We start from the raw sequence: 26,811 nt of genomic DNA on the forward strand, positions 1-26,811 counted from the left end.
TTGAGTTAATTTCTGCTTTTTGGCCTTTACGAATAATGTTGCTGTGAACATTTGTGTACAAGTTTTTGTGTGGCCATGTTTTCTCTTGGGTATATATGTAGGAGTGGAATTTCTGGGTCATATGATAACTCTGTTTATGTAAACCACTTTTGTAATTATTTAATTTACTGTTGATAATCATACATATTTAGAAATGGTTCTCTGAGAAAATCTAGCCTATAGATTCTTTTCAAATGTAATGAAAATTTTATAGATATTATAATTAAATAATTTGACATAATTTATTTGGAAATGTAATGTAATGAAATGGAAATGAATTTATTTGGAAATGAAATGTAATGACACATGAATTTGTTTGTAATTTTTTTCTTTCTTTTCTTTTTTTAGAGCCTGTGATTTATTTTTAGGGTTCATAACACTCGCAGGCCTTGGGCATAGTACCTGTGTACTGCCTAAGTGTTAAAAACCCTAATATTGGGGCACCTGGGTGGCTCAGTTGGTTAAGCGTCTGCCTTTGGCTCAGGTCATGATCCTGGGGTCCTGGGATCGAGTCCCGCATCAGGCTCCTTGCTCAGCGGGGAGCCCACTTCTCCCTGTGCCTGCTGCTCACCCTGCTTGTGTTCTCTGTCTCTCTCCAAACTCTTAAAAACAAAACAAAACAAAAACAAAACCCTAACATTGCTTGGGTGGAACTCAGAAAAAAGCTAAGGTGGTAATGTGAGAACTTTGTGAATACTCAATGGGACATAATCTAAGTGGGAATGGAAATGGTCTTGGCAGCATGTCAGTCATAGGACCATGATGTAGTCTTTAGTAAAGCACAGGGATAAAGAAGACTCATTTATTTTTACGAGTTACCAGACAGCTTGGGAGATGTAGAAGAATAGTGCAGTAATCATGGTCCTGTTTCTTTATTTGCTCTGTATCATTCTAATATAAATTCGTCATAAATAAATTACCATGTAAACAATTTAAATAAGATAAAGGAACTTAGATTTTTAGTTAAATGAGTTTTCTGTTGTGAAGCAGAGAATTTAGGAGACAATTTCAGCACACTTTCAGCTATTGGTTCATTAATTTCTAGTATGTCTCACTAACCTAGTGTTTTTCTCACCTTGACTTTCATATTTTCCATCCATCTAAAAATGGAGTATCAATGCATATGTGCCCACTCTACCGTAACCCTGTTGGTCTCAGCAAAGAAGTCAGTGTCACTCTAATTCTGTCAAAACTTGAATAAAGGTAAAAGGCAATCTATGTAGCCATTAAAATAATTTACAAGCAGTGGGCATAATATCATTTTTATAAGGGGAAAAAACTATTGTGAAGGGAACATTGACAACTTTTTGGTATACAGTAACAAAATAGGCCTTATCTTCAAGAAACACTCAGATAATTACAGTTCAGGTTGGTTAGTGCTCTAACGGTGGTAGGTACAGAATTTTCTCATGTGCTACATAAAATAGAGCACCTAACCTGGTTTAACTGGGTCCAGGAAAGTTTTTTAAAGACAGATATACTAGACCAAGGCTATAATATCAGTAAGAGTTAGGTGAATGAGTAGAAAGAGGGAGGAAGAAAAAGAGAAGAATTTTAGGTAAAGAAAACAAAAAGAGTAAAGGCTGGGTGTATGAATCAGCCTGTTGAGTTTGATGACCTCTCAGCAGAGAGAAGTTACTGGATTATGATGTCAAGGAAGGGGTCCCATGAGAAGAGGAAGCTGGAGAGATGCTTATACTAATAAGGTCAAATCATAGAAGCTTAGTATGCCCGATTGTAAGTGAGCTTAAACTTGGTGCTATCTGTAGTGGAAAATATCAAACAGCTTTAAGTACAAGAGGGACTCGGTCAATTTTTTGGTTTAGGTAGGTTATTTTTGTCTTTGAGTGCCAGTTCTGAGATTCTAACCTTGAAGGTCATGAATTTTGTTTATTGACCACTGTACCCTCAGAGGCTAGGATGGTGCCTGGCAAGTATTTAAGATTCACCAGAGATGTTAGTAAGGCAGTATAGTTGCATATAGCAATTAAGAGCATGGGATGCAGCGCAGGTCTGAATCCTTCTGAGACCACAATTAAATAGTGCTGTGACCTTAAGCAGGTTCCTTACTCACCCAATGACTCAGTTTTCTTATCTGGAAAATGGAGAGAATAATTGGACCTACCTAATCAGATAGTTCTGAGAATTAAATGAGTTTATATAAAGCACTTAGAATAGTGCTTGGCTCATAGTAAGTACTATATAAATATTATAGGAATGGATGAATTTAAGAAATACTGAGGAACACAGTTGGATAGGATGTGGTAAATAAGGATAAGAAGGAGTTAAAGTTACTTCCCTTTGTAGAGCTAAAGCTTTAGGTCCTCCCTCCCTTCCTGTTTCTCCCCTATCCCTATTCAACAGCACACATACACGACACACACACATATACACTACACTCACTCACTCTTACTCTCACAGATTACTGCTCATCCATTCTAGATAGTACTGGAAGTTTAAATAAAGCCTGGTGGTTAGTCTCTGGTATGTTGAGGAAAGACTGTTGATTCAGTGTGGCACACCCTCTTGGATTTTGTTTGGTTTCTCTCTGATTCCTTTTGTTTCTCTTTCTTAAAGTCTCCTTGGACTCCTTGAGTTCTTTTCTTCTCAGGACAGAAAAGTAAGAAGGGCTTAGAGCCATCTCCAGTTGGTGGGCTGGGGGTATGTGGCCACTTTCCTCCCCTTGTCTCCTTTTTTTCTTTATGCTTCTTCCCCTTCTCCCCATTGTTTTCCTACCCCCAATTTTCCTACACACTAGAAGACAAGAGAAAGGATTTCCTCCTTATTTGGCCTTGCCTACAGTCTAGGTTGGTGTTCACAGTTCCACTAATTCTGGAAAACTTTGGGGAGGATGTTAAAACACGTGTCAGAAAAGTATTCCCTTCTTCAATTAAATTTAACTTTAAAAGAATTCTCTTTTAATCTGTGTTTCTGATGTGATATTGAGAAGCATTTGGAATCTAGCACTTGAGCCAAGTTTCTCTACCCTTAGGAACCTTTCGTTTCAGACAGCGGCTAACTTTGAGAATATAGCTTGTCTGCTAGGCAAAAGAAATCTTTTAGCTCACTTCTAGGCTGGTCAAGGTCTCCAGAACCAGAGGTTTCATGCTAGAGGCATGCTTTCATTAGGGGAGTGGGACTGGATACTCTGAGAATCTAAGATGGAGCCTCATTTCTCTGCTGCAACCCTGATAGTCTTTGAAATCTACAAATTTTTTTATCTGTTTAGATTCATGTGGATTTTGCATTCTACTCTACAGTTCATTGTTTTGATAGAAATGTAAATTTCCTCCCTAATCTTTTACCTAAACTAATGCTCTGGGAAGATAAACCCTTTTACTTCCTTGTGTCTTCTTCTATTCCCCCACATACTACCTGATTCCCCAGTTTAAAGAGTACATACAAGGATTTGGAGCCAAAACCTTTTTATTGAGTGTCTTTGCATATTTCTCATGATGGGAGTTAGCTTTTTGGCTAATGGGGCTCCAGCTTTTTTCCCTCAACATATTGAGTCTTCTAAATCCTTGAAACGACGACTCTTGATCATAAATAACTTGTAATAAAAGCTTTCCATTTCCTAGAGTTTGTAATGAATGTAAATATTCTATGTAATTCCTTGTCTGGATCGTCATGAAAAGATAGTGTCCAGTGTTTATTGTGTTTTTACTATGTGCCAGGTTCTGTTCTCACCCCTTTTGTCTATTGTGCTGTTGAATTATGTGATGCTTTAAAAACAAGTAACTTGTTTGTAGAATTCATGCTAACATTACTATTGTTTTTAATTAACAGATTTCAACACTAAACTTGCACAATGTCTTTGAAACCAAGAGTAGTAGATTTTGATGAAACATGGAACAAACTTTTAACGACAATCAAAGCAGTTGTTATGTTGGAATACGTTGAAAGAGCAACATGGAACGATCGCTTCTCGTATCCTTTTAGTGGCATTGATAAATGTTCTTGTATTGATAGTGATATTGTATCAGTAACTGTATCAGTGAACATTGGTAAATGTCCTAAATTGATAAACTTGTTGAAAAGTGAGAATAGGTTTATGCTTATATAAATGGAAGAAATGCTAGTGTGACTACTTTCACATATATTGTTTACATTTCCAAGTTCACCTGTATGTGTCAGTCAACAATCTGAACCTTTCACTTAACAGTACTTATTGAACACTCATGTATATGTCAGGTGCTACCCGAGGCTTTGGGAATACAATTGTACACAAAACCACTTTCCCTTCATTCTACTAAGGGAAACAGACATTTTTAAAAAAATCTGGTGCCAGTGCTTCTACTAGCAGGTAGTGATAGACTCTGTAGGGACAAATAAAGCAGGGTAAGGGCCTGGAGAATGGTTGGAGTACGTATGTATGTGGCTCTCTTAGGTGGGATGGTTGTGGAAGGCCTCTCTGAGGAAGATGGTGATTTGAACAGAGACTGGACCAAAGCGAGGGAGCAAGTCATACAGATACCTGGGGGAAGAATGTTTCAGGTAGAGAGTGAATGGCAAGTTTAATGACTTGACAGCTAGAAATATATTTTTTTAATTGGGTTGTCTGTATTTGTGAATTAGCAATTTTATATGAGAATACGAATTTGTGGTTTCTCTGGAACAGTCTGAATTCCAGTGTACTGCATTCCTACATGACAGCAACCCCCCCTTTTTTTTTAATATATACATTCTGTATATATTACTTACTGGCATTCAGGGTATAGACTCTGGCACCAAAAAAGCCCCCCCCAAATATTGAAATACTTAAGCTTTTTAGTATTTGGGAGGTTAAAGGGGACTCTGGGAACTCTTGGCTACAGGTACCTGCGGCAAAGCCATGGATGGCAGTCTCACCAGCTCACCAGCTCTGCCAGTGTCTACCAGGGACCAAGGCTGGGTGGGCATGGGGACAACATAGGTACATTGGAACATGTTTACTGGCAGACTTCTGAACTGTCTCAGTCTCTTACCACAGGAAACATCACACGTGTCCTGTCTCAGGGTAAAGAAGGGGTAGGGTTGAGGTCTGGGTGTCTCTGGGTCCAAATGGCAAGGGCCTTGCTAGAGGCCTGGAGGATTGGATGCATACTGTAGGAACCAGAGATTCTTTCTCCAGAAAGGGAAATTAGGATGTGAAGGTATTAACCAAAATGTGTGCGGAGATTCAGTTTTTTCCAAGTCTGTGCTGCCCTTTGGCAGTCTTCTGTGTCTAAGGGACGGCTACCCTCATTATTTGGGCGTATGCTCTTTAGAAAAGCTTGGGTTTTATAACAGTGACTCAACTTGTTCTTAATGCCTAATTCAGTTTTTATATTAAGCTGAGTGTTGATGCAAAAACGGTGAGGTTCTTTTAGACCAACAGCAAACCATCTCATTCATTACATTTGCAGTCATTACTAAGAATGTTAGGCTATCTATGTTCTAGGCACTAAAAATAAATAAAATAATGGTAATGTTTCTGGAAGCCTTCATAGTTTGCAAGGGTGTTTTATATTTTTTATATTATTTGGTACCTCAGACAAGCCTATCAGATTGGTGGGGCAGATATAATTGTCTTTATTTAACAAGGAGGAAATTGATACTCAGTCATGCAGGTAGTAATTGAAGGAGCACAGACTTGAATATGAGATTTCTAACATCTAATTCCCTATACTTGCCAGTATATCTAGAGGATAATTGATACGGATTCTGCCTTTGAAGAGCTCATTATTGAATTATTCTGATTTTTTAATGGAACATCATGGATTGTTTTTGCATAGGAATCTTTTTCTTTTTCGCATAGGAATTTCAATAAAATGGAAAATTTTAAAGCTACTTGTGTGCTAATGAGGTTTCACTAGACAAGTACGTAGGTAGTTTTAAGGCTATTTCAACTAAAATAAACAGAGAAAGAAGGAGTTGGTCATGGAAATATCTGACTTCCCTGGAAAGTGTCGCTTCGGTCACTGTTATTTCTAAGATGTTTATTGTTTGATTCATCTAAGATGGTCCAGTTAACCGTTCATGAATTTTCTTCTCCTCCCTTTAAAATAAAGAATATCTGCAAAAACAATAAAATTAAGAATGGAATTTTTTAAAATTTTATTTTGGAAAATAAAGGACTGTGTTACTAATTGTTCTGAAGTAAAATCCTTTTCCCTGTTAATTTGCCCAAGAATATAAGTTTGACTTCTGACCCTTAGATATCTTAGGTAGAAATTTAAAAGGCTATAAAACTTTAATCTTTTGAAAATGAAAAGAAGCCTCCCCCAAATTGTGTATCACCGTATGTGATAGTAATTGATCTTTTATAAAGCGTTTTTGGGGTGTGTGAAGTGTAATGTGGTTGACCCTTGAACACAGGTTTGAAGTGTGTGTATCCACTTATGTGCATTTTTAAAAAAAATATTTATTTTAGAGGCTTTAGAGAGAGAGAACTAGGGAGGGAAGGGGCAGAGGCAGAGGGAGAGTAGAGAGAGAATCTCAAGCAGACTCCCTTCTGAGCGTCGTACCTGATGTGGGGCTCAGTCTCAGGACCCATGAGATCATGACCTGAGCGGAAGTGAAGAGCCAGCTGTCTGACCAGCTGGTCCATCCAGGCGCCCCTCCTCCCCCTTTTTAAAAAATAAATACAGTATTGAAAATGTATTTTCTCTTCCTGACGATTTTAATAAGATTGTCTTTTTTCTAGCTTTATTGTAAGAATACAGTATCAAATACCTATAATATACAAAATATGTGTTAAACAACTATGTTTCAGATAAGGTCAAGTCAACAGTAGGCTATTAGTAGTGCAGTTTTGGGAAAGTCAAAAGTTATATGTGGATTTCCTTCTGTTGGGGGCTTGGCACCCCTCCTTCGTTGTTCAAGGGTTAGCTGGTACATGTGTGGAAAAGTTCATAGGATGTAAATGTGGGGTTGAGCAGATAATTACAACGCAAACACCTGCGTAATCACTGCACAGGTGCAGGAACATGTCCGTCTCAGTTCACAAGCCCGCTGCTTATCTTGGAGGGAATTACTCTTGTGACTTTTGCACCTATTGTTTCCTTGTTGTTTTTTTTTTAAATAGTTTAACTGCTTATGTATACAGCCCTAACAATTATTGGTTATTTCTGTGTTTGGAACTTTATATAAATTGAATCATGCTGTGTATATATTTCTGGGTCACAATTTTTTCTTTCAACATGTATATGTATGTGATTAATTTGTTACCAGTGACATTGTAAAAGTTGTATTACTAGCCCCATTTTATAGCTGAGGATGTCGAGGTTTAGTGATGGGATAAGATGACTTACTCGTATTGTGGGATAGAATGCTGAAGTAAAATGCTTGTCTCCTTATACTCTTGAAGTGGGCATTAAGGAAGCTTGGTCTGTCAGTTGAAGTGTTTAACTTGTGGAAGTACGGAATTTATGGAACCCTGTCCACAACATTTTTTACTAAATACAAACTCCATAAGGTCAGGGATTCTCATCCATTTTGTTCACTGCTATATTCCCAGCATCTGGCACATGTAGGTATTCAGCAAATATTTGGTGAGTGAATAACTACTATCAGCTAAATGTTATTAAGCATACTGTACAGATGAAATAAATAACATTAATATTTAGCTACTTCTCTTATTGTGTTGATAAGCAGGTTTCTTAACACTCATCCTTCATAAATGTACTGCATCCAGGTATAATGCAAGGCATTCTGGTTGATAGGTAATGTCAATAAAATACATCAGTTTTTAAATACATAACAAATTACCACAAATTTAGTGGCTTTGAGAAACATCCTTTTATTACCTCACAGTTCTGTGGATCAGAGGTCCATGGTGTGACTGGGTTCTCTGTTCAGGGTCTCACAAAGCTGAAATGAAGGAGTTGGCTGGCTAACTGTCATCTAGAGCTCAGGGTCCTCTTCAGAGCCCATTGCTATTAATTGGGAGAATTCAGTTCATTGCAGTTACAGGTCTGAGGTCTCCATTTTCTTGTTGTCTCTTGGCTGTGAACTGCTCTCAGTGACTTGTTACATCTCAGTTTTTGCATTTGACTCCCTTCCATCTTCGATGCCAGCAGTGGCATGGCAGATCTCCCTTTGCTCTCTCAGACTTCCCCTTCTGCAGTTAGCCACAGAGGGCTGGAAGCAGATGGGGATCTGCTTTTAAGAGGCTCATTTGATTGGATTAGGTCCACCTGCAGAGTCCAGGATACTCTCCCTATTGGGGTCAGCTGATTAGTAATCATAATTCTGAATTTTTGCTCCGAGTCCCTTTTGCCATGTAAAGTAGCAGTTCCAGGTATTAGGGTGGGATATCTTAGGAGGGCATTTTTAGAATTCTGCCTAACACAAGTAGTAATACTTCCTAAAAAAAGCTTTATGACGGCTTAGGGTGGTTTGGGATTTACCCTTTGCTAAGGATTTCTATCAAGTGCTTTTCTATAGTAAGGCTAGGTGTAGATCTAGATTTACCATTATTGTTTTCTGGGTTGGAGTTCTTTGGCTGTTTTGGTTTACTTTTATTCCTGGTTTTCTGCCTTTTGGAAGCTGCCTTTTAGGACAATTCCCAAACCCTGCAGTATAATATAGAATCTCTCCTACTTAAGGGCAAGTTAGATTCTAAATGGTTTTAGGTAAGTCTAAAGTGATTAAGTGAGGAGAAATCTAAAATGCCTTCATGAATGTATTTCTCCCAGATAGGAAGACCAGGTTTTAAAACCAGGTGTACCATTGTCCTCATTTCTCATATGTATTTTGTCAGGCATCTTTTCAAACATAGACCAGCTTTGACTACATTGAAAAATATTGAAGTAGGTCATCTCCGTCTCTGACGATCCTCACAAATTTTAGGAGAACTTCTTATTAACCTTTTTCTTAGATTGTACAGATTGGTAAAGGTTTTATCTGTAGTTTTCTCTGCTTGAAGCATCAGTAACATTTTCACTCTATTCCAAATTAAATCAGATGAATATTTGATTATTGTGATTCTGTATTATACACTTTAAGGTTTTTCCATTTAACCAGTGATTTTATATCCTTGCTTGCTAGTTGATGATTTCATAGATATTGCATCTTTTACATGTTGCATGTTTATTCTTTTTCTTCAGAAATGTCAATAAAGATCTTTGCTTTTTATTCTCAATACTTTAATGGGTCATTGTACCATTTTCAATTTTAAGATAAGCTTTCCTTTTTTTTTTTTTTAAACTTACCAGCACTGTTTAAAATTTGTTTCCTGTTATATGTAATACACATAACTTAAAAGCACATCCATATAAATCTCTTACAAGCTATACCTTCATATGAGAACCCATAAACATACAATGTGTGCTGCTTTTCCCATGGCTTCTTTTCTGTCCTTGCTTCCCCCCCCCCTTTTTTCCTGTTTGTTTGTCTTAAAGATTTTATTTTTAAGTAGTTTCTACGCCCAACATGGGGCTTGAACTCACAACCCTGAGATCAGGAGTCTCGTGTTTCACTGACTGAGCCAGCCAGGTGCCCTTCTTTTTCTCGTTTCTAATGAGAGTCATCTGTAGTGGCCCTCAGCAGGACCAGGGCACACAGGATAAGGGTCTAGGGTGGCGGAGGGGGAGGTGAGAGCCCAGACAGAAAAAGACTAGCAGCAAGAGTTGAGGGGGAGCAGAGACAGAAGAAAGGAAGGTGGATTTTGCAGCCCAGTGTCAAGACCCCTGAAATAATAATAATACAGTGTTACTCCTCCTTTCCAAATGGGGAATTTTCTTTCTTAGAAAATGGTTGATGGTGTGTTTCCTGCTGCTGTGGATAATCTTTACATCCCCATTGTAGAACTCATTGTTTTGGACCCACTACACAATAGAATTAATAATGTTAAAATCAAAATTAAACCCAAGCCTAGGTAGCACCTTTAATAGAGAAAATGAACCAAAATAAATGATTTTGCTGCTGTCCAACGCTGTCTTTTGGTTGTAACAGAGTTCAGAACTTGTGCCCTGGAACAGTTTTTGACTGAGAATTTTTATAACTGGAAAGTTCATAATAGAGGAATTTTTATATCCTGACTCCCTAAAGAGTAACTTAAGGAAACAGATGACTTTGAAGAAGAGAGTGTTTACGTCTAAAACTGGCCATCTCCAGTTATTTCCCATATTTTGTTTTTTAAAGTGCCTTGCCTAAAAGCAAATCATAATTGAATCGTAGAGGGTTGGGTGCTCTTCCTAATGCCTAAATATTTCCAGGGTGGTTAGATATTTGAATAGGTAAGAGAAAAAGAGCATATTTAGGAATATCTTTTAGATGGTTAAGTGACATTATACAGTGGTTAACTGAGACCCCAAACATGGTGAGTTAAAAAATTAAAAGATTTATTAAGGTAGACTCTATTAAAAAGAAACATACAACTACATCCTCACTGAGGGTGTCAAACAGTATATAAATCTGTATATGGATTGAAATGGGAAAGTCTGTATTCCCTGCCGCACACAGATCCTTTTTCCCTAAGTGGAAAGAGGGTAAGTCCTGTAGTGTGACTCCTTTTAGCCAATTTTGTTTACATGTATATGCAGTGGATATATCGAGACCCTAATTTTGGTGATACAGAACATTTGGGCACATAATTAGCATATCATGCTGAAATTACGGTATTGAATCATGTTAATTTTTCAGTATCAAGTTGTGTATTCTAGAAATAAGTGTATTATGGCTTCAGGAAAAAAAAGGTAGAGCAAATATGATAGATGAAAATTCTTGAAGTAGGTATTCAGAACTTAAAGATCTTAAATGCATCACACCTTTGCCAAAAGAATTGTTGATGTAGATCCTGGCTAAATTTAGTCTTTATTTTTTAAAAACCTGAAATTTAAGTGTAGTGTACACACTGACACAGGAACATACAGGTGAATTTTCATAACATGAACATACCCATGTACCCAGTAAATAGGACTCCTAGTATCCCAGAAGCATTTCCTCTCAGTCAGTAGGGGTAACTACTCTCTTCACTTCTAGTACATTTAATTCTGACAACACTTTTATATCTGTTTTTACTATAGTAAGATTGTGATGAGTAATCGAGATTAAATATAAATGTATATTTATAACAAAACTCTTATGTGGTGAACCAGGACTTTTTTTTTTCCCCTGAGGAATTTATAGCTGAAACCTCCAAGCTGGATCCAGGAGCTCATCTAATACATTATTTGGGGGCACCTTTCTTCTGTATTCATACCTAGTTCCTTCTCCTCTCCCCCAACTATTATCAGTTCTCTATAGAATTTGTGTCCAGATAAATTTCTAAATTCCTTCTTAGGTGATGTATGTTAAAATTTTGATTTTCTTTGTAATATAAGTTAATATTTGTATGTTGTTGGTAAATAGTTCTTATATTTTACTTAATCTTCTATTTTATAAAGGTTCATTATATCTCGATTGATTTAAAGTAACCGTAATAGTTTGTTTCCTACTGTGTATTTTTTTTCTACAAAAAATCCTGGCACAGGAGTGCCTGGGTGGCTTAGTTTGTCAAGTGTCTGCCTTCAGCTCAGGTCATGATCTCACGGCATTGGGTTTGAGCCCCAAGTCAGGCTCCCTGTTCAACAGGGAGTCTGCTGCTCCCTCTCCCTCTGCACCCCTCCCCCCCCGGCTCTTTGTCTCTGTCTCTCAAATAAATAAATAATATCTTCAAAAAACAAAAAACTGGCACAGCAATATTACATTGTATGGATATTTTTGCTTCTTTGGGTTTTTTTTTACTGTAAATATTTGTTTATATTTAGCACAATAGTATATTGAAGAATGTATACATATATACATGAAGATATTTTATTATTTACTAAATATATGTAATTAAAAACAAATAAAAGGATTTAGAAGGAACCTGGGAAAGTCTGACCAAAATCTACCCATCATGACCTCATATGGAGGGGGCTGCTTGTTGTTTCTGGAGTAGGGATACTAGGTAAATAGAGCGTGTGGTACTAATTACCTACCTCCCTTCCATCACCAAGTGTTTAGTAAGTGCCTCTTATGAGCCAGGAATTGTGCCTTGGAGGTGGGAATCTAGAGATGATTAAGAATAGGCCTCTGTGGATGACAAAGGTATAAATAATTTCTATTGTATAAAAGTAAGTCCTACAGAAGGAGAATATGTAAAATGTTATGGAGATATAGAAGAGGAACGATCTTCATCCCTACCTTTCTATATTTTTTTATAATGAAAGATCGTTTCTTAAAATTTTTTGAGTTTATTATTATTACTATTTTTTTTAGTAATCTCTATACTCAAGGTGGGGCTTGAAGTCACAACTCTGAGATTAAGAGTCACATGCTCTTCCAACTGAGCCAACCTGGCACCCCCCACCTCCATATTTTTAAGCAAAATTTTTATTTTGAAATATTTCCTGATCCTTATATTAAGTATATTGAATATATTTATAATATAAATAAAACTATATAAGTATATTAAATTCGTGACTCCATCCCAAATAATCAACCTTATTTTCAGTTTTGATCTGCATCTCTAATTAGGCTGTTCTCAGATTGCTTCATATATGCTTTATCTTCAACATCTGGTCAGTGATGCGTAGTTTATGAAGCACTTTAACATTCAGGAACTTACTTGGGCCTTAAAAGGATTCTGTAGAGCTATCAAGAGGGGGTTTATCACCCTTAGCTTAGAGATGAGGAAATGGCAACGCAGAAAGGTTAAGAGACTTGGTCAAGATCACTGGCTAGTAAACTAAAGTCTTAGTCACACCCCATTTCGTCTGTCTCCTGATTAAAAACTGTCTGCCACAGCAGATGTACCACTTGTGATACTTAGCAAAGTTGGTATTCAAAAACTTAATTGATTAATTGACATTACTATTCATACTGTAATTCTTCTAACAGAGCAAATACTGAAGGATAGTGTGTAGGTTGGATGATGTTCTGACGAGTAGTATGATGTGGGAAAATGTGTCAAATGAGTAATTTTTGTAACTTTGTTTCTCAGAATTGCATAGACATATTTGCTTGTGATATTCCATAGCCCTTTGTTGATATTATGCTTATGTCCATTCTTACATAAACCTTATTTTGTAGGTTTCTGGGTAACTTGATTTACCAGAATGCTGCTCTGAATTTTAAGCTCTTTGAGAAGAACCATTTTCCTTACAATGCTCTCTAATAATTCTCAAGAAATATTTGTTGAATGAATAAATGAATAACACGGTGCTTTTTAAAGTAAGCATGGCTATACGTTTTACTTTTTCTATACCTGTATAATCTTAAATTGCCTGAAAGGATTTTTCATTTTTTAATGGCAAACTTGAGTTAAATCTCTTGTTTCAAAGTAATATCTCCAATGAATATGAAAACCTTAACAATTTAACTAGAGATATCTATGCTTTATGTGTGGCCTATCCCGAACCCCTTGGAGAAAGACTTTATACAGAAACTAAGATTTTTTTGGAAAATCACGTACGGCATTTGCACAAGGTAAGGCTTGGTGCATACATGATATAAATATGTCTGTAGCTGGGTAGTTATTATTAGACTAGTTTACTGTTTTCCAGTGCAGAACTTACATCAGATTAAGGTTATTTGCTTTGTTACCTAAATAGCATTTTTCTGATTATACATGTTTAAGGTTTATGAGTTGTGCATTATGTTGTTAGATTCTCCCAGGGAAATGTTTAGTTATTCGGGATCATATAACTAGTAGCTAAAATTGTGGGGTTTCAAATCAAGGTTTGTTCAACTTTAAAGTTTTCCTTCTACGTCCTCTGGATGGTGTTTATTAGAACCTAGTTCTCTCTTACTCTTGCGTCCCACCTCTTGGTAAATCTCTGTCTTTATTATTTTCAACTGTTTAGCTGCTTCTTCATGTCCTACAAAAACCTAAAATGAAAAAGGAAAATGGTAAATTAAAAAGCATGATAGAAACTGTCCCTGTGACCACTTATTTTAGTTAGTATGCCATATGTACCAGGGCAACACCCAGACTTAATTTGTGTATGAACAAAGGACTTGTGGGATTTGGCTATGGGCTGTAGTTCTTATTTTGGACTACCGATCTGATCAGGACCTGGAAGAGATCACTTATTGTCTGGGCTAGAAACTTGACTCTACCTTTCATTAGCTGTGTGACCATGGCAACTCACTTACTCTCCCTTATGGATTGAAATTTAAGTTTATCTTTAAAATGGAAATAGACTAGAGGATATTATGCTAAGCAAAGTTAAGTCAGTCAGAAAGACAGTTATCATATGGCTTCACTCATATGTGCAATTTAAGAAAATAGAGGATCCTAGGGGAAGGGAGGGAAAAATAAAACAAGATGACATCAGAGAGGGAGATAGACTGTAAGAAACTGTTTTAACTCCAGGAAACTAACTGAGGGTTGCTGGAGGGAAGAAGGGTGGGGGGATGGGGTAACTGGGTGATCATTAAGGAAGGCGCTTAACGTAATGAGTGCTGGGTGTTACATGCATATGATGAATCCCTGAACTCTACCTCTGAAACTGATAATACACTATATGTTAATTAATTGGATTTAAATAAAATAAAATAAAATAAAATGGAGATACAATAACACTATATAATACTGTGTCTAACCTTGGATGTGGCTAGGTGCAGATAAGTTTTAAAGTGGTGATAATCCCAGAGCACAATTGGTCATGTGATGTTTCTCTTTTAAAACTTTTGAAGGAAATATTCTTCTTTTTATTATACATGGCAGATACATTTTAGTGTTCTAATATGTACATTTGTCAGCTCATGAAAGCAGTTTTGATAACAGGTACTTTAAATTGTTCTTGTAATGTTTAATAATTTAGTTTACAAGTTAAAGTTCTGCTATGATCATCTTGTGAACTTTGGTTATACCATAACTGTTAACCTGTGTAAGGCACTTACAAATTTTGCAGTTTTATGTTTTAGCATGGTTTGTGTTTCTTTAAATGTTTTATTTTGAAATACTTTCAGACTTCAGAACAGTTGCAAAAATAATACAGAATTCCTCTATCCCTTTACCAGCTTCTTAAGGTTAACATCTTGTATAACAGTGGTACAATTATTAACACCGGGAAATTAACATTGGTATAGTTGCATTTTAAAATGATGTGAAATCGTTTTATGAAAGTTTAGAATACTTATATAATTGTATACCATATGTTTTCTCAGATCCTGTGACAAAAAAGAAGTTGGCTAATATGTTGATGACAAAGTAAATTATTAACATAGCCAACAGATTTGAAGCAGTTTCTCCTGTGAGAAGAAAATTTTATTTGATTGGGGGAGGGAACTTTTTTAATTACTAAAGTATTGCATTGCCATTTTAGATAATTTAGAACATACAGATAAGCAAAAGGAAGAAAATGATCACCAAAACAACACTCATAACAAACTTCCAGAATTAACTACTGTGAATATTTTTTATGATCTGTACTTAAGTACATCCATTTTGGCATATGTAAATATATATATAATTTGATCCTTGTCTTTTGCATATTTTTGCTTTGTGTAGACTTCCATTTTTATTAGAAAATGGAATCGTATTATATACTTTATAATCTTTATGATTTTAATAAAGTCCATTAAATGGACTTTTATAATTCTGGCAATGATTGTAAAGTTTTTCATTGTGTGGAGATGATACAGTTTGTTTAATATTCTCATACTGCTGGGCATATGGATTATTTGCAATATATATAATTTGTTTTTATAATAAGCAATGCTTCTGTGAATATCCTGGTAGCTAAATTATTTTTGCGTAGCCAAGTTTTTTATAGGATAAATTCCTAGACATAGAATTATTAAGTCATAGGTCATGAACATTTTTTATTGTTTTGATGTACAGTAACAAATTGTTCTTGTATTTATTCACCGAGCAGAGCAGTTTCTAAGGGTGCTTTTCCCCCAACATTATTAGTAGTAGTTGCTATTTTTAATTAATTTATTAATATGATAGGCAAAAAATACTATTTATAGGTTATTTCTGTCTCTTGAGCCTTAATTATTAAAATTCCAAGTTTAAAAGCATAGCATTTCAGCAGAGAATTAATTAGATGGAAGTTGAGGTCACGACTTACTTAAAGTTATATGGACAGTTAATGAAAGAACTGAATAAAAAGAACCTAAGATCTTTTAAATATCAGTTTAGTGTATTTTTGCTGTTAGACTAGATTTCCTTCAAAAATAACTTTAAAAAATTAGATCTCAGATTTAAGTTTGATTTTTATTTTTCAAAAAGTAATAAATTTCTGTGAAGTAAATATAAAACAACTTATTTGGGGATTATAGGAAAGGTGTCAATTTTCATAAATAGTCTTATTCACATAAGTGAATAATTCAGAGTCATGATATATTTATATAATTAGCAGGATGATCAAAAGTGAGGGATTTGAGGAAGCACAGATATGTGGCAGTAGAATTACATCCTCTTTTAAACTGATCTTAATATAATATTCTAGCCCAAAGACAATCTCACACCATTACATTTTACCTTTTAGAGAATGAAACTGTTTACTCTCTAGTATGGATGCTTTATTTTCATACCTAAGACTCATTTTTTTCTGGTCGTTTCAGTTTAGTATTACTAAAAGTAGTTAAATTAGAATGTAATTTGTAATTGTAATTTAGAATACTTTTTAGAACATTAATTTTTGATAATTTTCATAGCTTAGAAATGAAAATGATTAGTGCTTTCCAAGTAAAAATATATTTCTTCTTTATATAGAGAGTTCTGGAGTCTGAAGAGCAAGTACTTGTTATGTATCATAGGTATTGGGAGGAATATAGCAAAGGTGCAGACTACATGGACTGCTTGTATAGGTAAGTATGCCTTTAAACTCTTGACAACCTCAACAGTGTTGCCTGTAGTCAGTAATTGAAAGAGTTTTGGCTTTTGGCTCTTTGTTTTTAAATTTTTAAATAAATGAACAAAACTAAAGCATTTTCTGCTCAATGGACTTTGTTTGCTATGGGGAAAGGTCTGTAGTCTGGGTCCTGTGGGTCTTAGGGAGCCAGGCAGTGTATGGAAAGTTATTCTCTGAAAATTAAGACTGTATTTAATTTCATACTTCTATTTTTTTTTTTTTTTCATATTGTCTGGGACTCTCTCTCCCTATATATATATAGCACATGTTAAATCTTGACAGAGTTCCAAAGTGCAGCTTCAGCTTGGATGAAACTTGGTGGAGTAAACCCAAGCTCATGTTTCCCCCAGTATGCTCTTATTTGACTCTAAGATCCAGTATTTTATGTTTATGGAAACACTATTAGTTCAGGCACTCAGCAGTTGTTCTCTTGAAGTTCTACCTTATCCTTCAGGCATTATATTAATTACCTACAGTGTCATAATGCCCTGTGATCTCTCACATTTTCCTCTCTCTCCTTGTGCTGTCATATCTGTCTGGATTGCTTGTCTTCCTTTCTCTGAATGACTAATTCTGATGTGTTTTTCCATCATTCCTGTCTCTGAACTTCCCTCTTCCTTGTCTCCTACTTAGATCTTTTGTGTTACCTGTTGCTCCGGCATGTTCCTGTGGTACTCTGCGCTGATACTCTCTAACCCGTTCACATAGACAGTGGAAATAAATTCCTGGGTGCATAAGGCAGATACCTTTTTATTAAAGAATAGTGGATTAATAAGGAATAGTGTCATTAAGCCACCTGGGCCTTTCACCCTTGGAATGACAGTATCTGCTCTTGAAATGGTTGTGGCCTATGATGGAGGCAGTGATCATTTTGGCCTATGCATTGTGACATGGGCAGAGATGGACCCCTGCCTCAGTTTCTCATTGGGGAGAAACTCCTCAGTTCTCCCCAGTGAGTAACTGAGGAGTGAAGCCGGGTGTCAGAGCATTATCTGTACAGTTCTTCATGCATTGCTGGAGTACCATACCACACTGAGGCCAGGGCTTGGTTCTCTTGGCATATTTGTTCTTTGTCACTGGTTCATGTTCCTGTAGGTATTTATAACAACATTGGATTTACTTACTGTAAGTTGCCTCTGTTAGAAACTGGAGCTTATTTCAACAGCCATTAGCTTTTATTTCTTCTTAGAAGAGCCAAATGTAATAAAATCAGAAGCCAGCAGTCGCTGACAAGCACAAGGTTTACTGTGGCTTTGGCTTTTATAAAACAGTGTTTGCCATACATTAAACATCCTGACATTTCATGTTTTATTTTCCCTCATCCACCAAAGTGAGATAGTCATAAATAGAACTTCTAAGAATTCCCTAGCTAAATTGTGGAGGAGAATTAGAGGAATTTTTAGAGTATTTTTAAATGTTTTTATGAAGTAATTTCTAGCCTCTTCTTTATTCTGATTGATGTATAAGATGGATATGCATTAGCATAGGTAATTTAAGGATTCTGGCTTTAAAGAAAATAATGATATTTCTGCCTCATGTTTCCCAGTACTCCATATCTCTTTAGACACTGCTGGCTCTTGAAGTGGAATACGTAAGATATTAGCTGGAGAACTAAGAGCTCTTGAAATCCAGTTGGTAGTGAGTGCTAGAATATTTTGAGCCCTTTCTACACATTTTATTTACTTTAAAGAACTCTGTATTCATGAGAACAGTTTTTGTAATGGAATTTCCTAAGACAGATTGAAATGCTTGGTTTCTCTGAGGCTTCAAAGTTACTTTTGGCTATTCATTATTGTCAGGTACTATTTTTAATTCTGTCAGTGCTAATATTTGAGGAAAGCAAAGGATACTTATTAAGTACTTTGTTGATGAAATAAATTATAAAAACATTATAAAAATTATAGAAACTATTGCATTGTATGTGAGCAGAACAGCCAGGTATTTATTGCCTGTGTGGTAGAGTATAAAATATTTTAAAGAAATTATTGGAACGTGATTTCTTTTATGATTTCCTAGAACATATGTCTTTATTTAAAAACAAATGTGTGATGAATAAAATTGACTGTAAAATACTCCAGTGACTTAGAAATTAAGAATTGTATCCACATCAAAATGAAAAATTGCACTGTTTACATTTTAAGCTACATCTTTAAATTATTTTAAAAGCTTGTCTATCAAGCTTAAACTTAACATCAAGAGTAGAACTCTGGAATGAGAAAGATACAGTTAATGTAAGCTCAAGTTTTATTCCATGAGGTAAAGAGAATAGTGACTTGTCCTATCAGATATAAACCATAAAGCCCCACTAAGGTAATAATGCCGGCTCAAGAATATACATACAGTGATTCTAGACCTCTGCAGGTCTAGTAGCTGGTTCTTCAGCATTAACAAACCACTCTCCTGAGAAGTTTATGCTTATCTGTAGGTATGAAGGAGCTGCTTAGGATTCTGAATAGGTAAGTAATTTTTAGATGAACTGGAGATGGCAGAAACAGGAAATAGAGACCAACCATGGGAGTGTTGCACAGGATCGAAGCAGAGAGTAAACAAAAGGCATTGGAAGAGAGAAGGAAAGTAATGGGAGAGGATGATGAGTAGTTCAGGAGGACACAAAGAGCAGCTGATTAAAGGAGTGAAATGGAAGGATGAGAGATAAATGTTTCTAATCTTTTAGTGGGATTACTGGGATGGCCATGGTACCACAGACCAAAAAAGAAACTGGTTTGGTGCTAAGGATCCATATAGGAAGGCACATATAAATGGTAAAGATATGACAAATTCCTGCTACTCAGGGAACACGTGTCACTGTTGAAATATTATATTTGTTTATGTTTATATATTCTACCAGATGTGTAAACTCTGTGCAAGAAGCCCACATTTTTGTTTTTCATCTTTCTGTACCTGGGGCCTGGAACACTACCTGATTTAGAGTTCATGCTTGGTCAGTACTTGTTGGATGAGAGAGGGAGAACTCCTGAATTTCTGTGCGAGCTCTGCCACTTAGCAGATTGACCCCTGGCAAGTTCTTTAAGCTCTCTAAGCTGCAGTTTTCTTACATATAAAAGGAGGACTATAATAGTACCACACATACCTGCTTCATAGTAGTCAGCCTTACAAAATGCTCATGTCAGGTATGCCTGACACATGACACGAGCTCAGTAAAGGTTAGTGTTTACTTTTATTTCCTGGCATTTGTGGCTTTTATGATCTGGCTCCAGACTGCTTTTCCCAGTTTGTATTCTAATATTAGCTTTTGCTATCCCTGCTGTCTGGAATGCTATCCATTTATGTATTCAGTAATTCATCAAGGAAGTATTTTTTGAGGACTTCCTGTTTACCTGCCACTGGTTCTGGATGCTGTGTTATCAAGGTCCTTGCCTTGTAGTTCTTATATTCTAGAGTGGTAACAGATGTACAGAGCAAATAAGCAAATAAAAGAATTGGATTATTTCACAAAGTAGTAAGTACCGTGAAGAATATAAAACAGTTGTGTGAATTACTTTAATGGGAGTGGGAAGTTAAAGTTCATTTGGATTGATATCAGATCAGGCCTGAGAGAAGTGTGTTTGAGCGGAGACCTGAGTGACAAAGGCCGGAGGTTAAAATATCTCTCCAGTTTATATATCCCTATTTCAGGCCGGATATCCTAGATGCTCTCTCTCTAGCTTTTACTTCTGTCTCTCTCAGGCCTATTCCCTTTTCTTCAATTGGGAGGCATGGTTGAAAACCCAGCATGAAATTAGGAGGATATACTCCTAGAGAGAATGGAAGGAAGGGTGAAATGGCATTTTGAAGGAAAAATATAATAGGACTTTGTAACAAATGGGTAGAGGAGACTGAAATGTCAAAGAGAGTACCAAGGTTTTAAGCCTTGGCGTCTAGAGGCTTGTAGTAAGTCCTTGTGGGAGTGCAGCTTGTGTAAATGGTTCTATCTATACAGCTTTGGACTTAATTCCAGGAATTGTGTTTTTCATCATCTCCTAGAGTTGTTGGTAGAGTTATGCTGTTCAAATTTTTATTATCTTTGTTTTCAGTTTCATTTGTCTGCAGACGTGAAGTGGACTTTTCATTTTGATGCAGTGAACACTTAGAAAGTATGTTTTTTACTGTAGAGATTTCGTGGTTATTGCCTATTTGTGTTGTCTATAGCTACTTACACATGGCAGAACCTTTCAAATCAGTACTTTTAGGTGGTGAGCATTATAGCCATTATAGTGAGATCTAAGATTGTGAAAAGTGAGTGCTAGACTATTTTGAGCCCTTTCTACACATTTTATTTACTTTAAAGAACTCTGTATTCATCTCAGTAATTTGTAAAGTTCATTATAGTTATTAGCCTTAGAATATGTTGAAACATTATAAAGCTGTTTTCCTCTGATAGACAAAGTGATCTTACATTTGTCAGTTTTGCTCATACTTCTTACTGTCTATAACCGTCTATTTCATTTTCTTACCTACTGATTGTGATCTCTTTGTTGTTGTTTAAAAATGAAAAGTTACATCTTTTCCTGGTGATAGACATAAATTGAAGGACTGACTTGAGTTTTATCTTCTATTTTTTTAATTCTTTGCAAAGTGAACTTATCCTGACTTCCAAGAAGAATCTGGAAATGAGCAAATTAGATTGTAGAAGCTCCTTGGGTAGGAGCTGTTGGGCTATATGAGTACTGGAAATTTTTAGAGCAAAACCCTTGAGTTTTTTTTTAATTTTTTTATTATAATCATATTTTTTATTATATTATGTTTATCATCATACAGTGCACCCCTGGTTTTTTATGTAAAGTTCGATTACTCATTAGTTGCATATAACACCCAGTACACCATGCAATACGTGCCCTCCTTACTACCCATCACCAGCCTATCCCATTCTCCCACCCCTCTCCCCTCTGCAGCCCTCAGTTTGTTTCTCAAAGAAAAAGGGGGTAATCAGAAGGGGGAATGAAGCATAAGAGACTATGGACTCTGAGAAACAAACCCTTGAGTTTTTTAAAGTGAGGTTGAGGTAATAGGGCTTTTTTCCCCCTATTCTAGAGGTTATTCTTTTGCTGTTAAAGCGTTTGGCTGATACTTTTGATCCTTTTAAATTACATTTCTTACTTCTGCATAATTTCTTTGGATCTATTACCACACTCTTCTATAGTTGATTTATAACCCTTAAAATTGTTATTTTCAAGTTGCAAGTTATTTGTTTTCCTACTGATTTTAACATAGTGTCCAATGGTACTATATTTGTTTTTCAGGTATCTCAACACCCAGTTTATTAAAAAGAATAAATTGACAGAAGCTGACCTTCAGTATGGCTATGGTGGTGTAGATATGAATGAACCACTTATGGAAATAGGAGAGGTAGGAAATTCTTTAAATGACTGGCAAACATGAGAGTGTTTTTATATCTATTGAGGGAATTTGGTTCACTCTCCTTTTTTTTAAGGAGGACTATCTTAAAATTGTCGAGATTTAAAACATCCTGAATGTTAATAAAACACTGCAATGATTTCCTAAGAATCTTCACATAGATGAGAACAGAAGAGACATGATTAATATTATTTAGGTAATTAAATTAATGATGGATGAATAAATGACAGGTTAAAGTTCCACTATGTGAAAAAGCTCATAAAAAGCCTTTAGGAAAGTACTTTCTAAAAGTATTTAGAAAATAATCTTGAGATTCTTGTAGTTAAAAAGCGCAGAGGTCAAGGTACCTGTGTGGCTCGGTTGATTGAGCGTCCGACTCTTGATTTCAGCTCAGGTCATGATCTCAGGGTTGTGGGATTGAGCCCTGTGTCGGGCTCCATGCTGGGTGTGGAGCCTGCACAGGATTCTCTCTCCCTCTCCTTCTGCCCCTCGCCCCACCTCATGTGTGTGCGTGCTCCCTCTCTCTTAAAAAATAAAGTGCAGAGGTCATAGGTTTAAAAGAGATCCTGAAAGAGAAGAAATACAGAATTATGGATGTAACAAATTTATTTTAACTTTAAAAAGTAATTAGAGAAGTTCAGAGTAAAACAATGAAGTGTGGAGGTCGAGTAGTTCTGCCAGATTCTTGAGGTACAGTGCAAATTCAAATGTGGAAAGTTACATAAAGCATATATTCATTGTGAAAGAAATACTCCAGTACAATGTTTGTTTATTCATGGAATACGTATTTATTGAGTAGCCAAATGCTGGCGATACAGTGGTGGACAGAAGGTCTCTGTCCTCATGGGGAAGCAGTGCCAAATAAGTACAGAAATTAATGTGAAATTGTGGTGAGTGTTAATGAAAGAAATAAACAGCCAAGATGCAGCATTAGTAGAAATTTTATTTAGAATAATACTTCTGGAAAGAAATTTGTCATTGTCTTTCAGTAGACTTTAAAATGTGCAATATCTGTTAACCAGAAAATCCCATGTCTGGTAATCTGTACTGTGAAAATAATAAATAATGGGGGAAAAGTTTAAATATTTTAAAGTATTCTTTGCAGGGCGCCTGGATGGTTCAGTTGGTTAAGTGTCTGCCTTTGGCTCAGGTCATGATCCCAGGGTCCTCAGATAGAGCCCTGCATCCTTGCTCAACAAGGAACCTGCTTCCCCCCCCCCCCCCCGCCTGCTGCCCCCTGCTTATACTCACACACTCTCTCTCTCTGTCAAATAAATAAAATCTTTAAAAAATAATAATAAAATAAAAGTATTCCTTGCAATCATTGTTAATAAGGGCGACAAATGGGTAGACAATCTAAATGTCTCATATTCAACAGTAAGCACCATACATAGATGAATATGTACAGTATGATTTTGTTATAAAGGCAAAGAGATAAATTAGTAGTAGAAAATGGTTTATAGAAACTTTAATAAAGGGGGAAATTTTTCATGAAAAAATTTGGACACATTATATGTTTAATAGGAATAAAACTGTAGGAGAAAAAGGATGTAGAGTAACAGTTGCTTTAGTTTGTAGGATTATAAGTGAATACTTTAATAATTGTCCCTTATCACCAATACCATCAAGCTCACTCTTCCTCCCAGAGGAAATCACCATAAACAGTATGTCTTTCCCGAATTTTACCTGTGCATTTGCATATAAATATACTGTGCACATAATGGTTTAATTTTGTATTTTAAACATTAATGATAACATATGTACCATAATGATAGCATACCATATATCATGCAACTTGTATTTCTTGCCTGTTTTGTTTTTTGGTTAATGTGCCTAGTTCTTTGCATATAAGTTTATTTTTGTGAGAGCTCAGTACTCTGTAATAGGAATACGGAATAATTTATTAATCATTTATTAAACTATTCTTAGTTTTCAGTTCTTTGTTGTTATGAACAATACTGCTGTGAATATCATTGTTCATTTATTCATTTATCAAATTTTTTTTAGCCCCTCTGTGTGCCAGGCACTTTTATATATGCTAAGAATACAGTAGTGAATGAAGTAGAATCAAATTTTACACTTAGGGAGTTAACACTTACGTATATATCTCTTTGTACATGAGCAGAAATTTTCTTAGAGTGGGTACCTGAAAGTGGATTTTCTGGGTCCAAGCACACCCTGAATTTTGATAGCCCCTCCAGCTTGTTTCAAAAGGCTTCTTAGTTTGTTCTCCTATGATAGCTATAACCTCTCATTTTCTTTTGTATCACCTTTTTTCCGTTTGTGCTATGTAAAAAGCAAAAAATAAGGGAAAACTTGAAGAATGGCCCTTGTGGGAAGGCTGATGCTCTTACTTATTTGAAATGGAATTACCACTTGATGAGAGAATAAAGTTACCCCAGGGAAATAGAATAGAGAGGCTAAAACGAGACTAATGGCTGTATAGATGGAGTTACGTTGGCAACAGAGGAGCAGTCAATTTTTGGTACTGGAATAATTTGTACTCTTTATGGGAAAAATATATTGGAGTTTAAATATGAAAGGCAAAACTTGAAAACTTTTGGAAGGCAATATAGAGCACACATATCCCTCACATTAGGGTAAGGAAGTTCCTAAAAGACGAGAAAAATATAAACAGTAAAGGAAAAGATTGATAACTTTGAGACATTAAAATATAATGTATTTTTACTAAAAAAACACTGTAAAGGAACTCAAAAGCTAAGTCACAAACTATGACTGAAATACATAGATCTGTCAAGGGATTAATTTCTACGATATGTAATGAACTCCTAGTTTTTATTAAGAACAAGATAAATATTATGGAATAGTGGGCAAAAGAGATGAATGGGTATTTCACATAAAAAAAAAAAAAAACTAAGATGTACAATAAACATATAAAAAGATGCCCAGCCTCACACAAGAAGATGCCAGTTAAAACCACAAGGATTTACCAAAACAATCTACAAATTCGGTGTAATCCCTATCAAAATACCAATAGCATTTTTCACAGAACTAGAACAAATAATCCTAAAATTTGTGTAGAATCACCAAAGACCTCAAATAGCCAAAGCAGTCTTGAGAAAGAAGAACAAAACCGAAGGTATCACAATCCCAGATTTCAAACTATCTTACAAAGCTGTAGTAATCAAAACAGAATGGTACTAACACAGAAATGGACCCTAGATCAGTGGAACAGGATAAGGGACCCATGCAAACAAATCCACACTTCTATGGTCAGTTAATCTATGACAAAGAGAATATGCAATGGAGCAAAGAGTCTCTTCAATAAATGGTGTTGGGAAAACTGCACAGCTACATGCAAATGAATGGAACAATGCCTTTCTTACACCATACATGAAAATAAACTTAAAGTGGCTTAAAGATCTACATGTGAGACCTGCAACCATAAAATGCCTAAAAGAAAACATAGGTAATATTCTCTTGGACATCATCCATAGCAACATATTTATGTTTGCTTGAGGAAACATATGGTATGTTTCCTCAAGCAAGGGAAACAAAAGCAGTAATAAACTATTGGGACTATGCCAGAATAAAAAAGTTTTTTTGCATAGCAAAGGAGACAATCAACAAAACAAAAAGGCAACCCAGTGAATGGGAGAAGATATTTGCAAATGGCATCTAATAAGGGGTTAATATCCAGAATACATAAAGAACTTATACAATCAACATAAAAAAAAAAAAAAACCAAACAATTTAATTAAGAAATGAGCCAAGGACCTGAATAGACATTTTTCCAAAGAAGAGATACAAGTGGCCAACAGACACATGAAGAGATGCTCAAATCACTACTCATCAGGGAAATGCAAATCAAAACCACAATGAGATATCACCTCACATTAGTCAGAATGGCTAGTATCAAAAAGACAAGAAATAGCAAGTGTTGGTGAGGATGTGGAAGGAAACCACCGTGCGCTGCTGGTGGGAATGTATATTGATGGAGCCATCATGGAAAACAGAATGGATGTGCCTCAAAAAATGAAAAATAGAAATACCCTATAATCCAGTAATTCCACTCCTGGGTATTTTACCCAAAGAAAATGAAAGCACAAATTTGAAAAGACATATGCACCTCTGTGTATATTTTACCATTATTTACAATAGCCAAATTATGGAAGTAGCCCAGGTGTCCATTAATAGATGTATGGATAAAAAAGATGTGATCTATATGTACAAAGGAATATTACTCAGCCATAAAAAAGAATGAAATCTTGTCATTTGCAACAACATGGTTGGATCTAGAGAGTATAATCCCAAGTGAAATAAGTCAGTCATAGAAAAAACAAAAACAAAAAAACAGACTTAACTATAGAGAGTGAACTGATGATTACCAGTGGAGGGGTGGGTGAGGGGATAAGTGAAATAGGTGAAGGGGATTAAGAGTACATTTATCTTGATGAGCAATGAGTAGTACAGAGAAATGTTGAATCACTATATTATACACCTGAAACTAATATAACACTGTATGTTAACTATATTGGACTTATATGTTTAAAAAATATGAGAATATGTACACATTTGGTAGAACTATAGGCAAGGGAATGATTTAACACAAAATTCAGGTTTGTGGTAGCCTCTGAGGGGGAAGTAGGAGGGCATTTGG

The 26,811-nt window shown here is 35.7% G+C and overlaps 1 protein-coding gene across 6 annotated transcripts in view; it reads left to right on the forward strand.

The window, feature by feature from the left end:
• CUL2 (cullin 2) overlaps nucleotides 1-26,811 on the forward strand; it is a 98,911-nt gene that overhangs the window by 19,051 nt on the left and 53,049 nt on the right. For 3 of the 6 annotated variants that reach the window (XM_045786388.2, XM_087857874.1, XM_045786387.2), the window contains 4 exons: nucleotides 3,829-3,969; nucleotides 13,353-13,455; nucleotides 16,697-16,791; nucleotides 22,076-22,181. In XM_045786388.2, the coding sequence (XP_045642344.1) occupies nucleotides 3,851-3,969; nucleotides 13,353-13,455; nucleotides 16,697-16,791; nucleotides 22,076-22,181 (423 nt within the window). In that variant the 5' untranslated portion in view covers nucleotides 3,829-3,850. Of the gene's footprint in view, nucleotides 1-3,828; nucleotides 3,970-13,054; nucleotides 13,201-13,352; nucleotides 13,456-16,696; nucleotides 16,792-22,075; nucleotides 22,182-26,811 lie in introns of those variants that run through there. The other 3 variants (XM_087857878.1, XM_087857877.1, XM_087857875.1) reach the window with 2 other exon arrangements.

The sequence above is a fragment of the Ursus americanus genome, chromosome 31 (genome assembly GCF_024610735.1).
Source record: "Ursus americanus isolate L20-20 chromosome 31, mUrsAme1.1.p, whole genome shotgun sequence".
NCBI classification, from domain to species: domain Eukaryota; kingdom Metazoa; phylum Chordata; class Mammalia; order Carnivora; family Ursidae; genus Ursus; species Ursus americanus.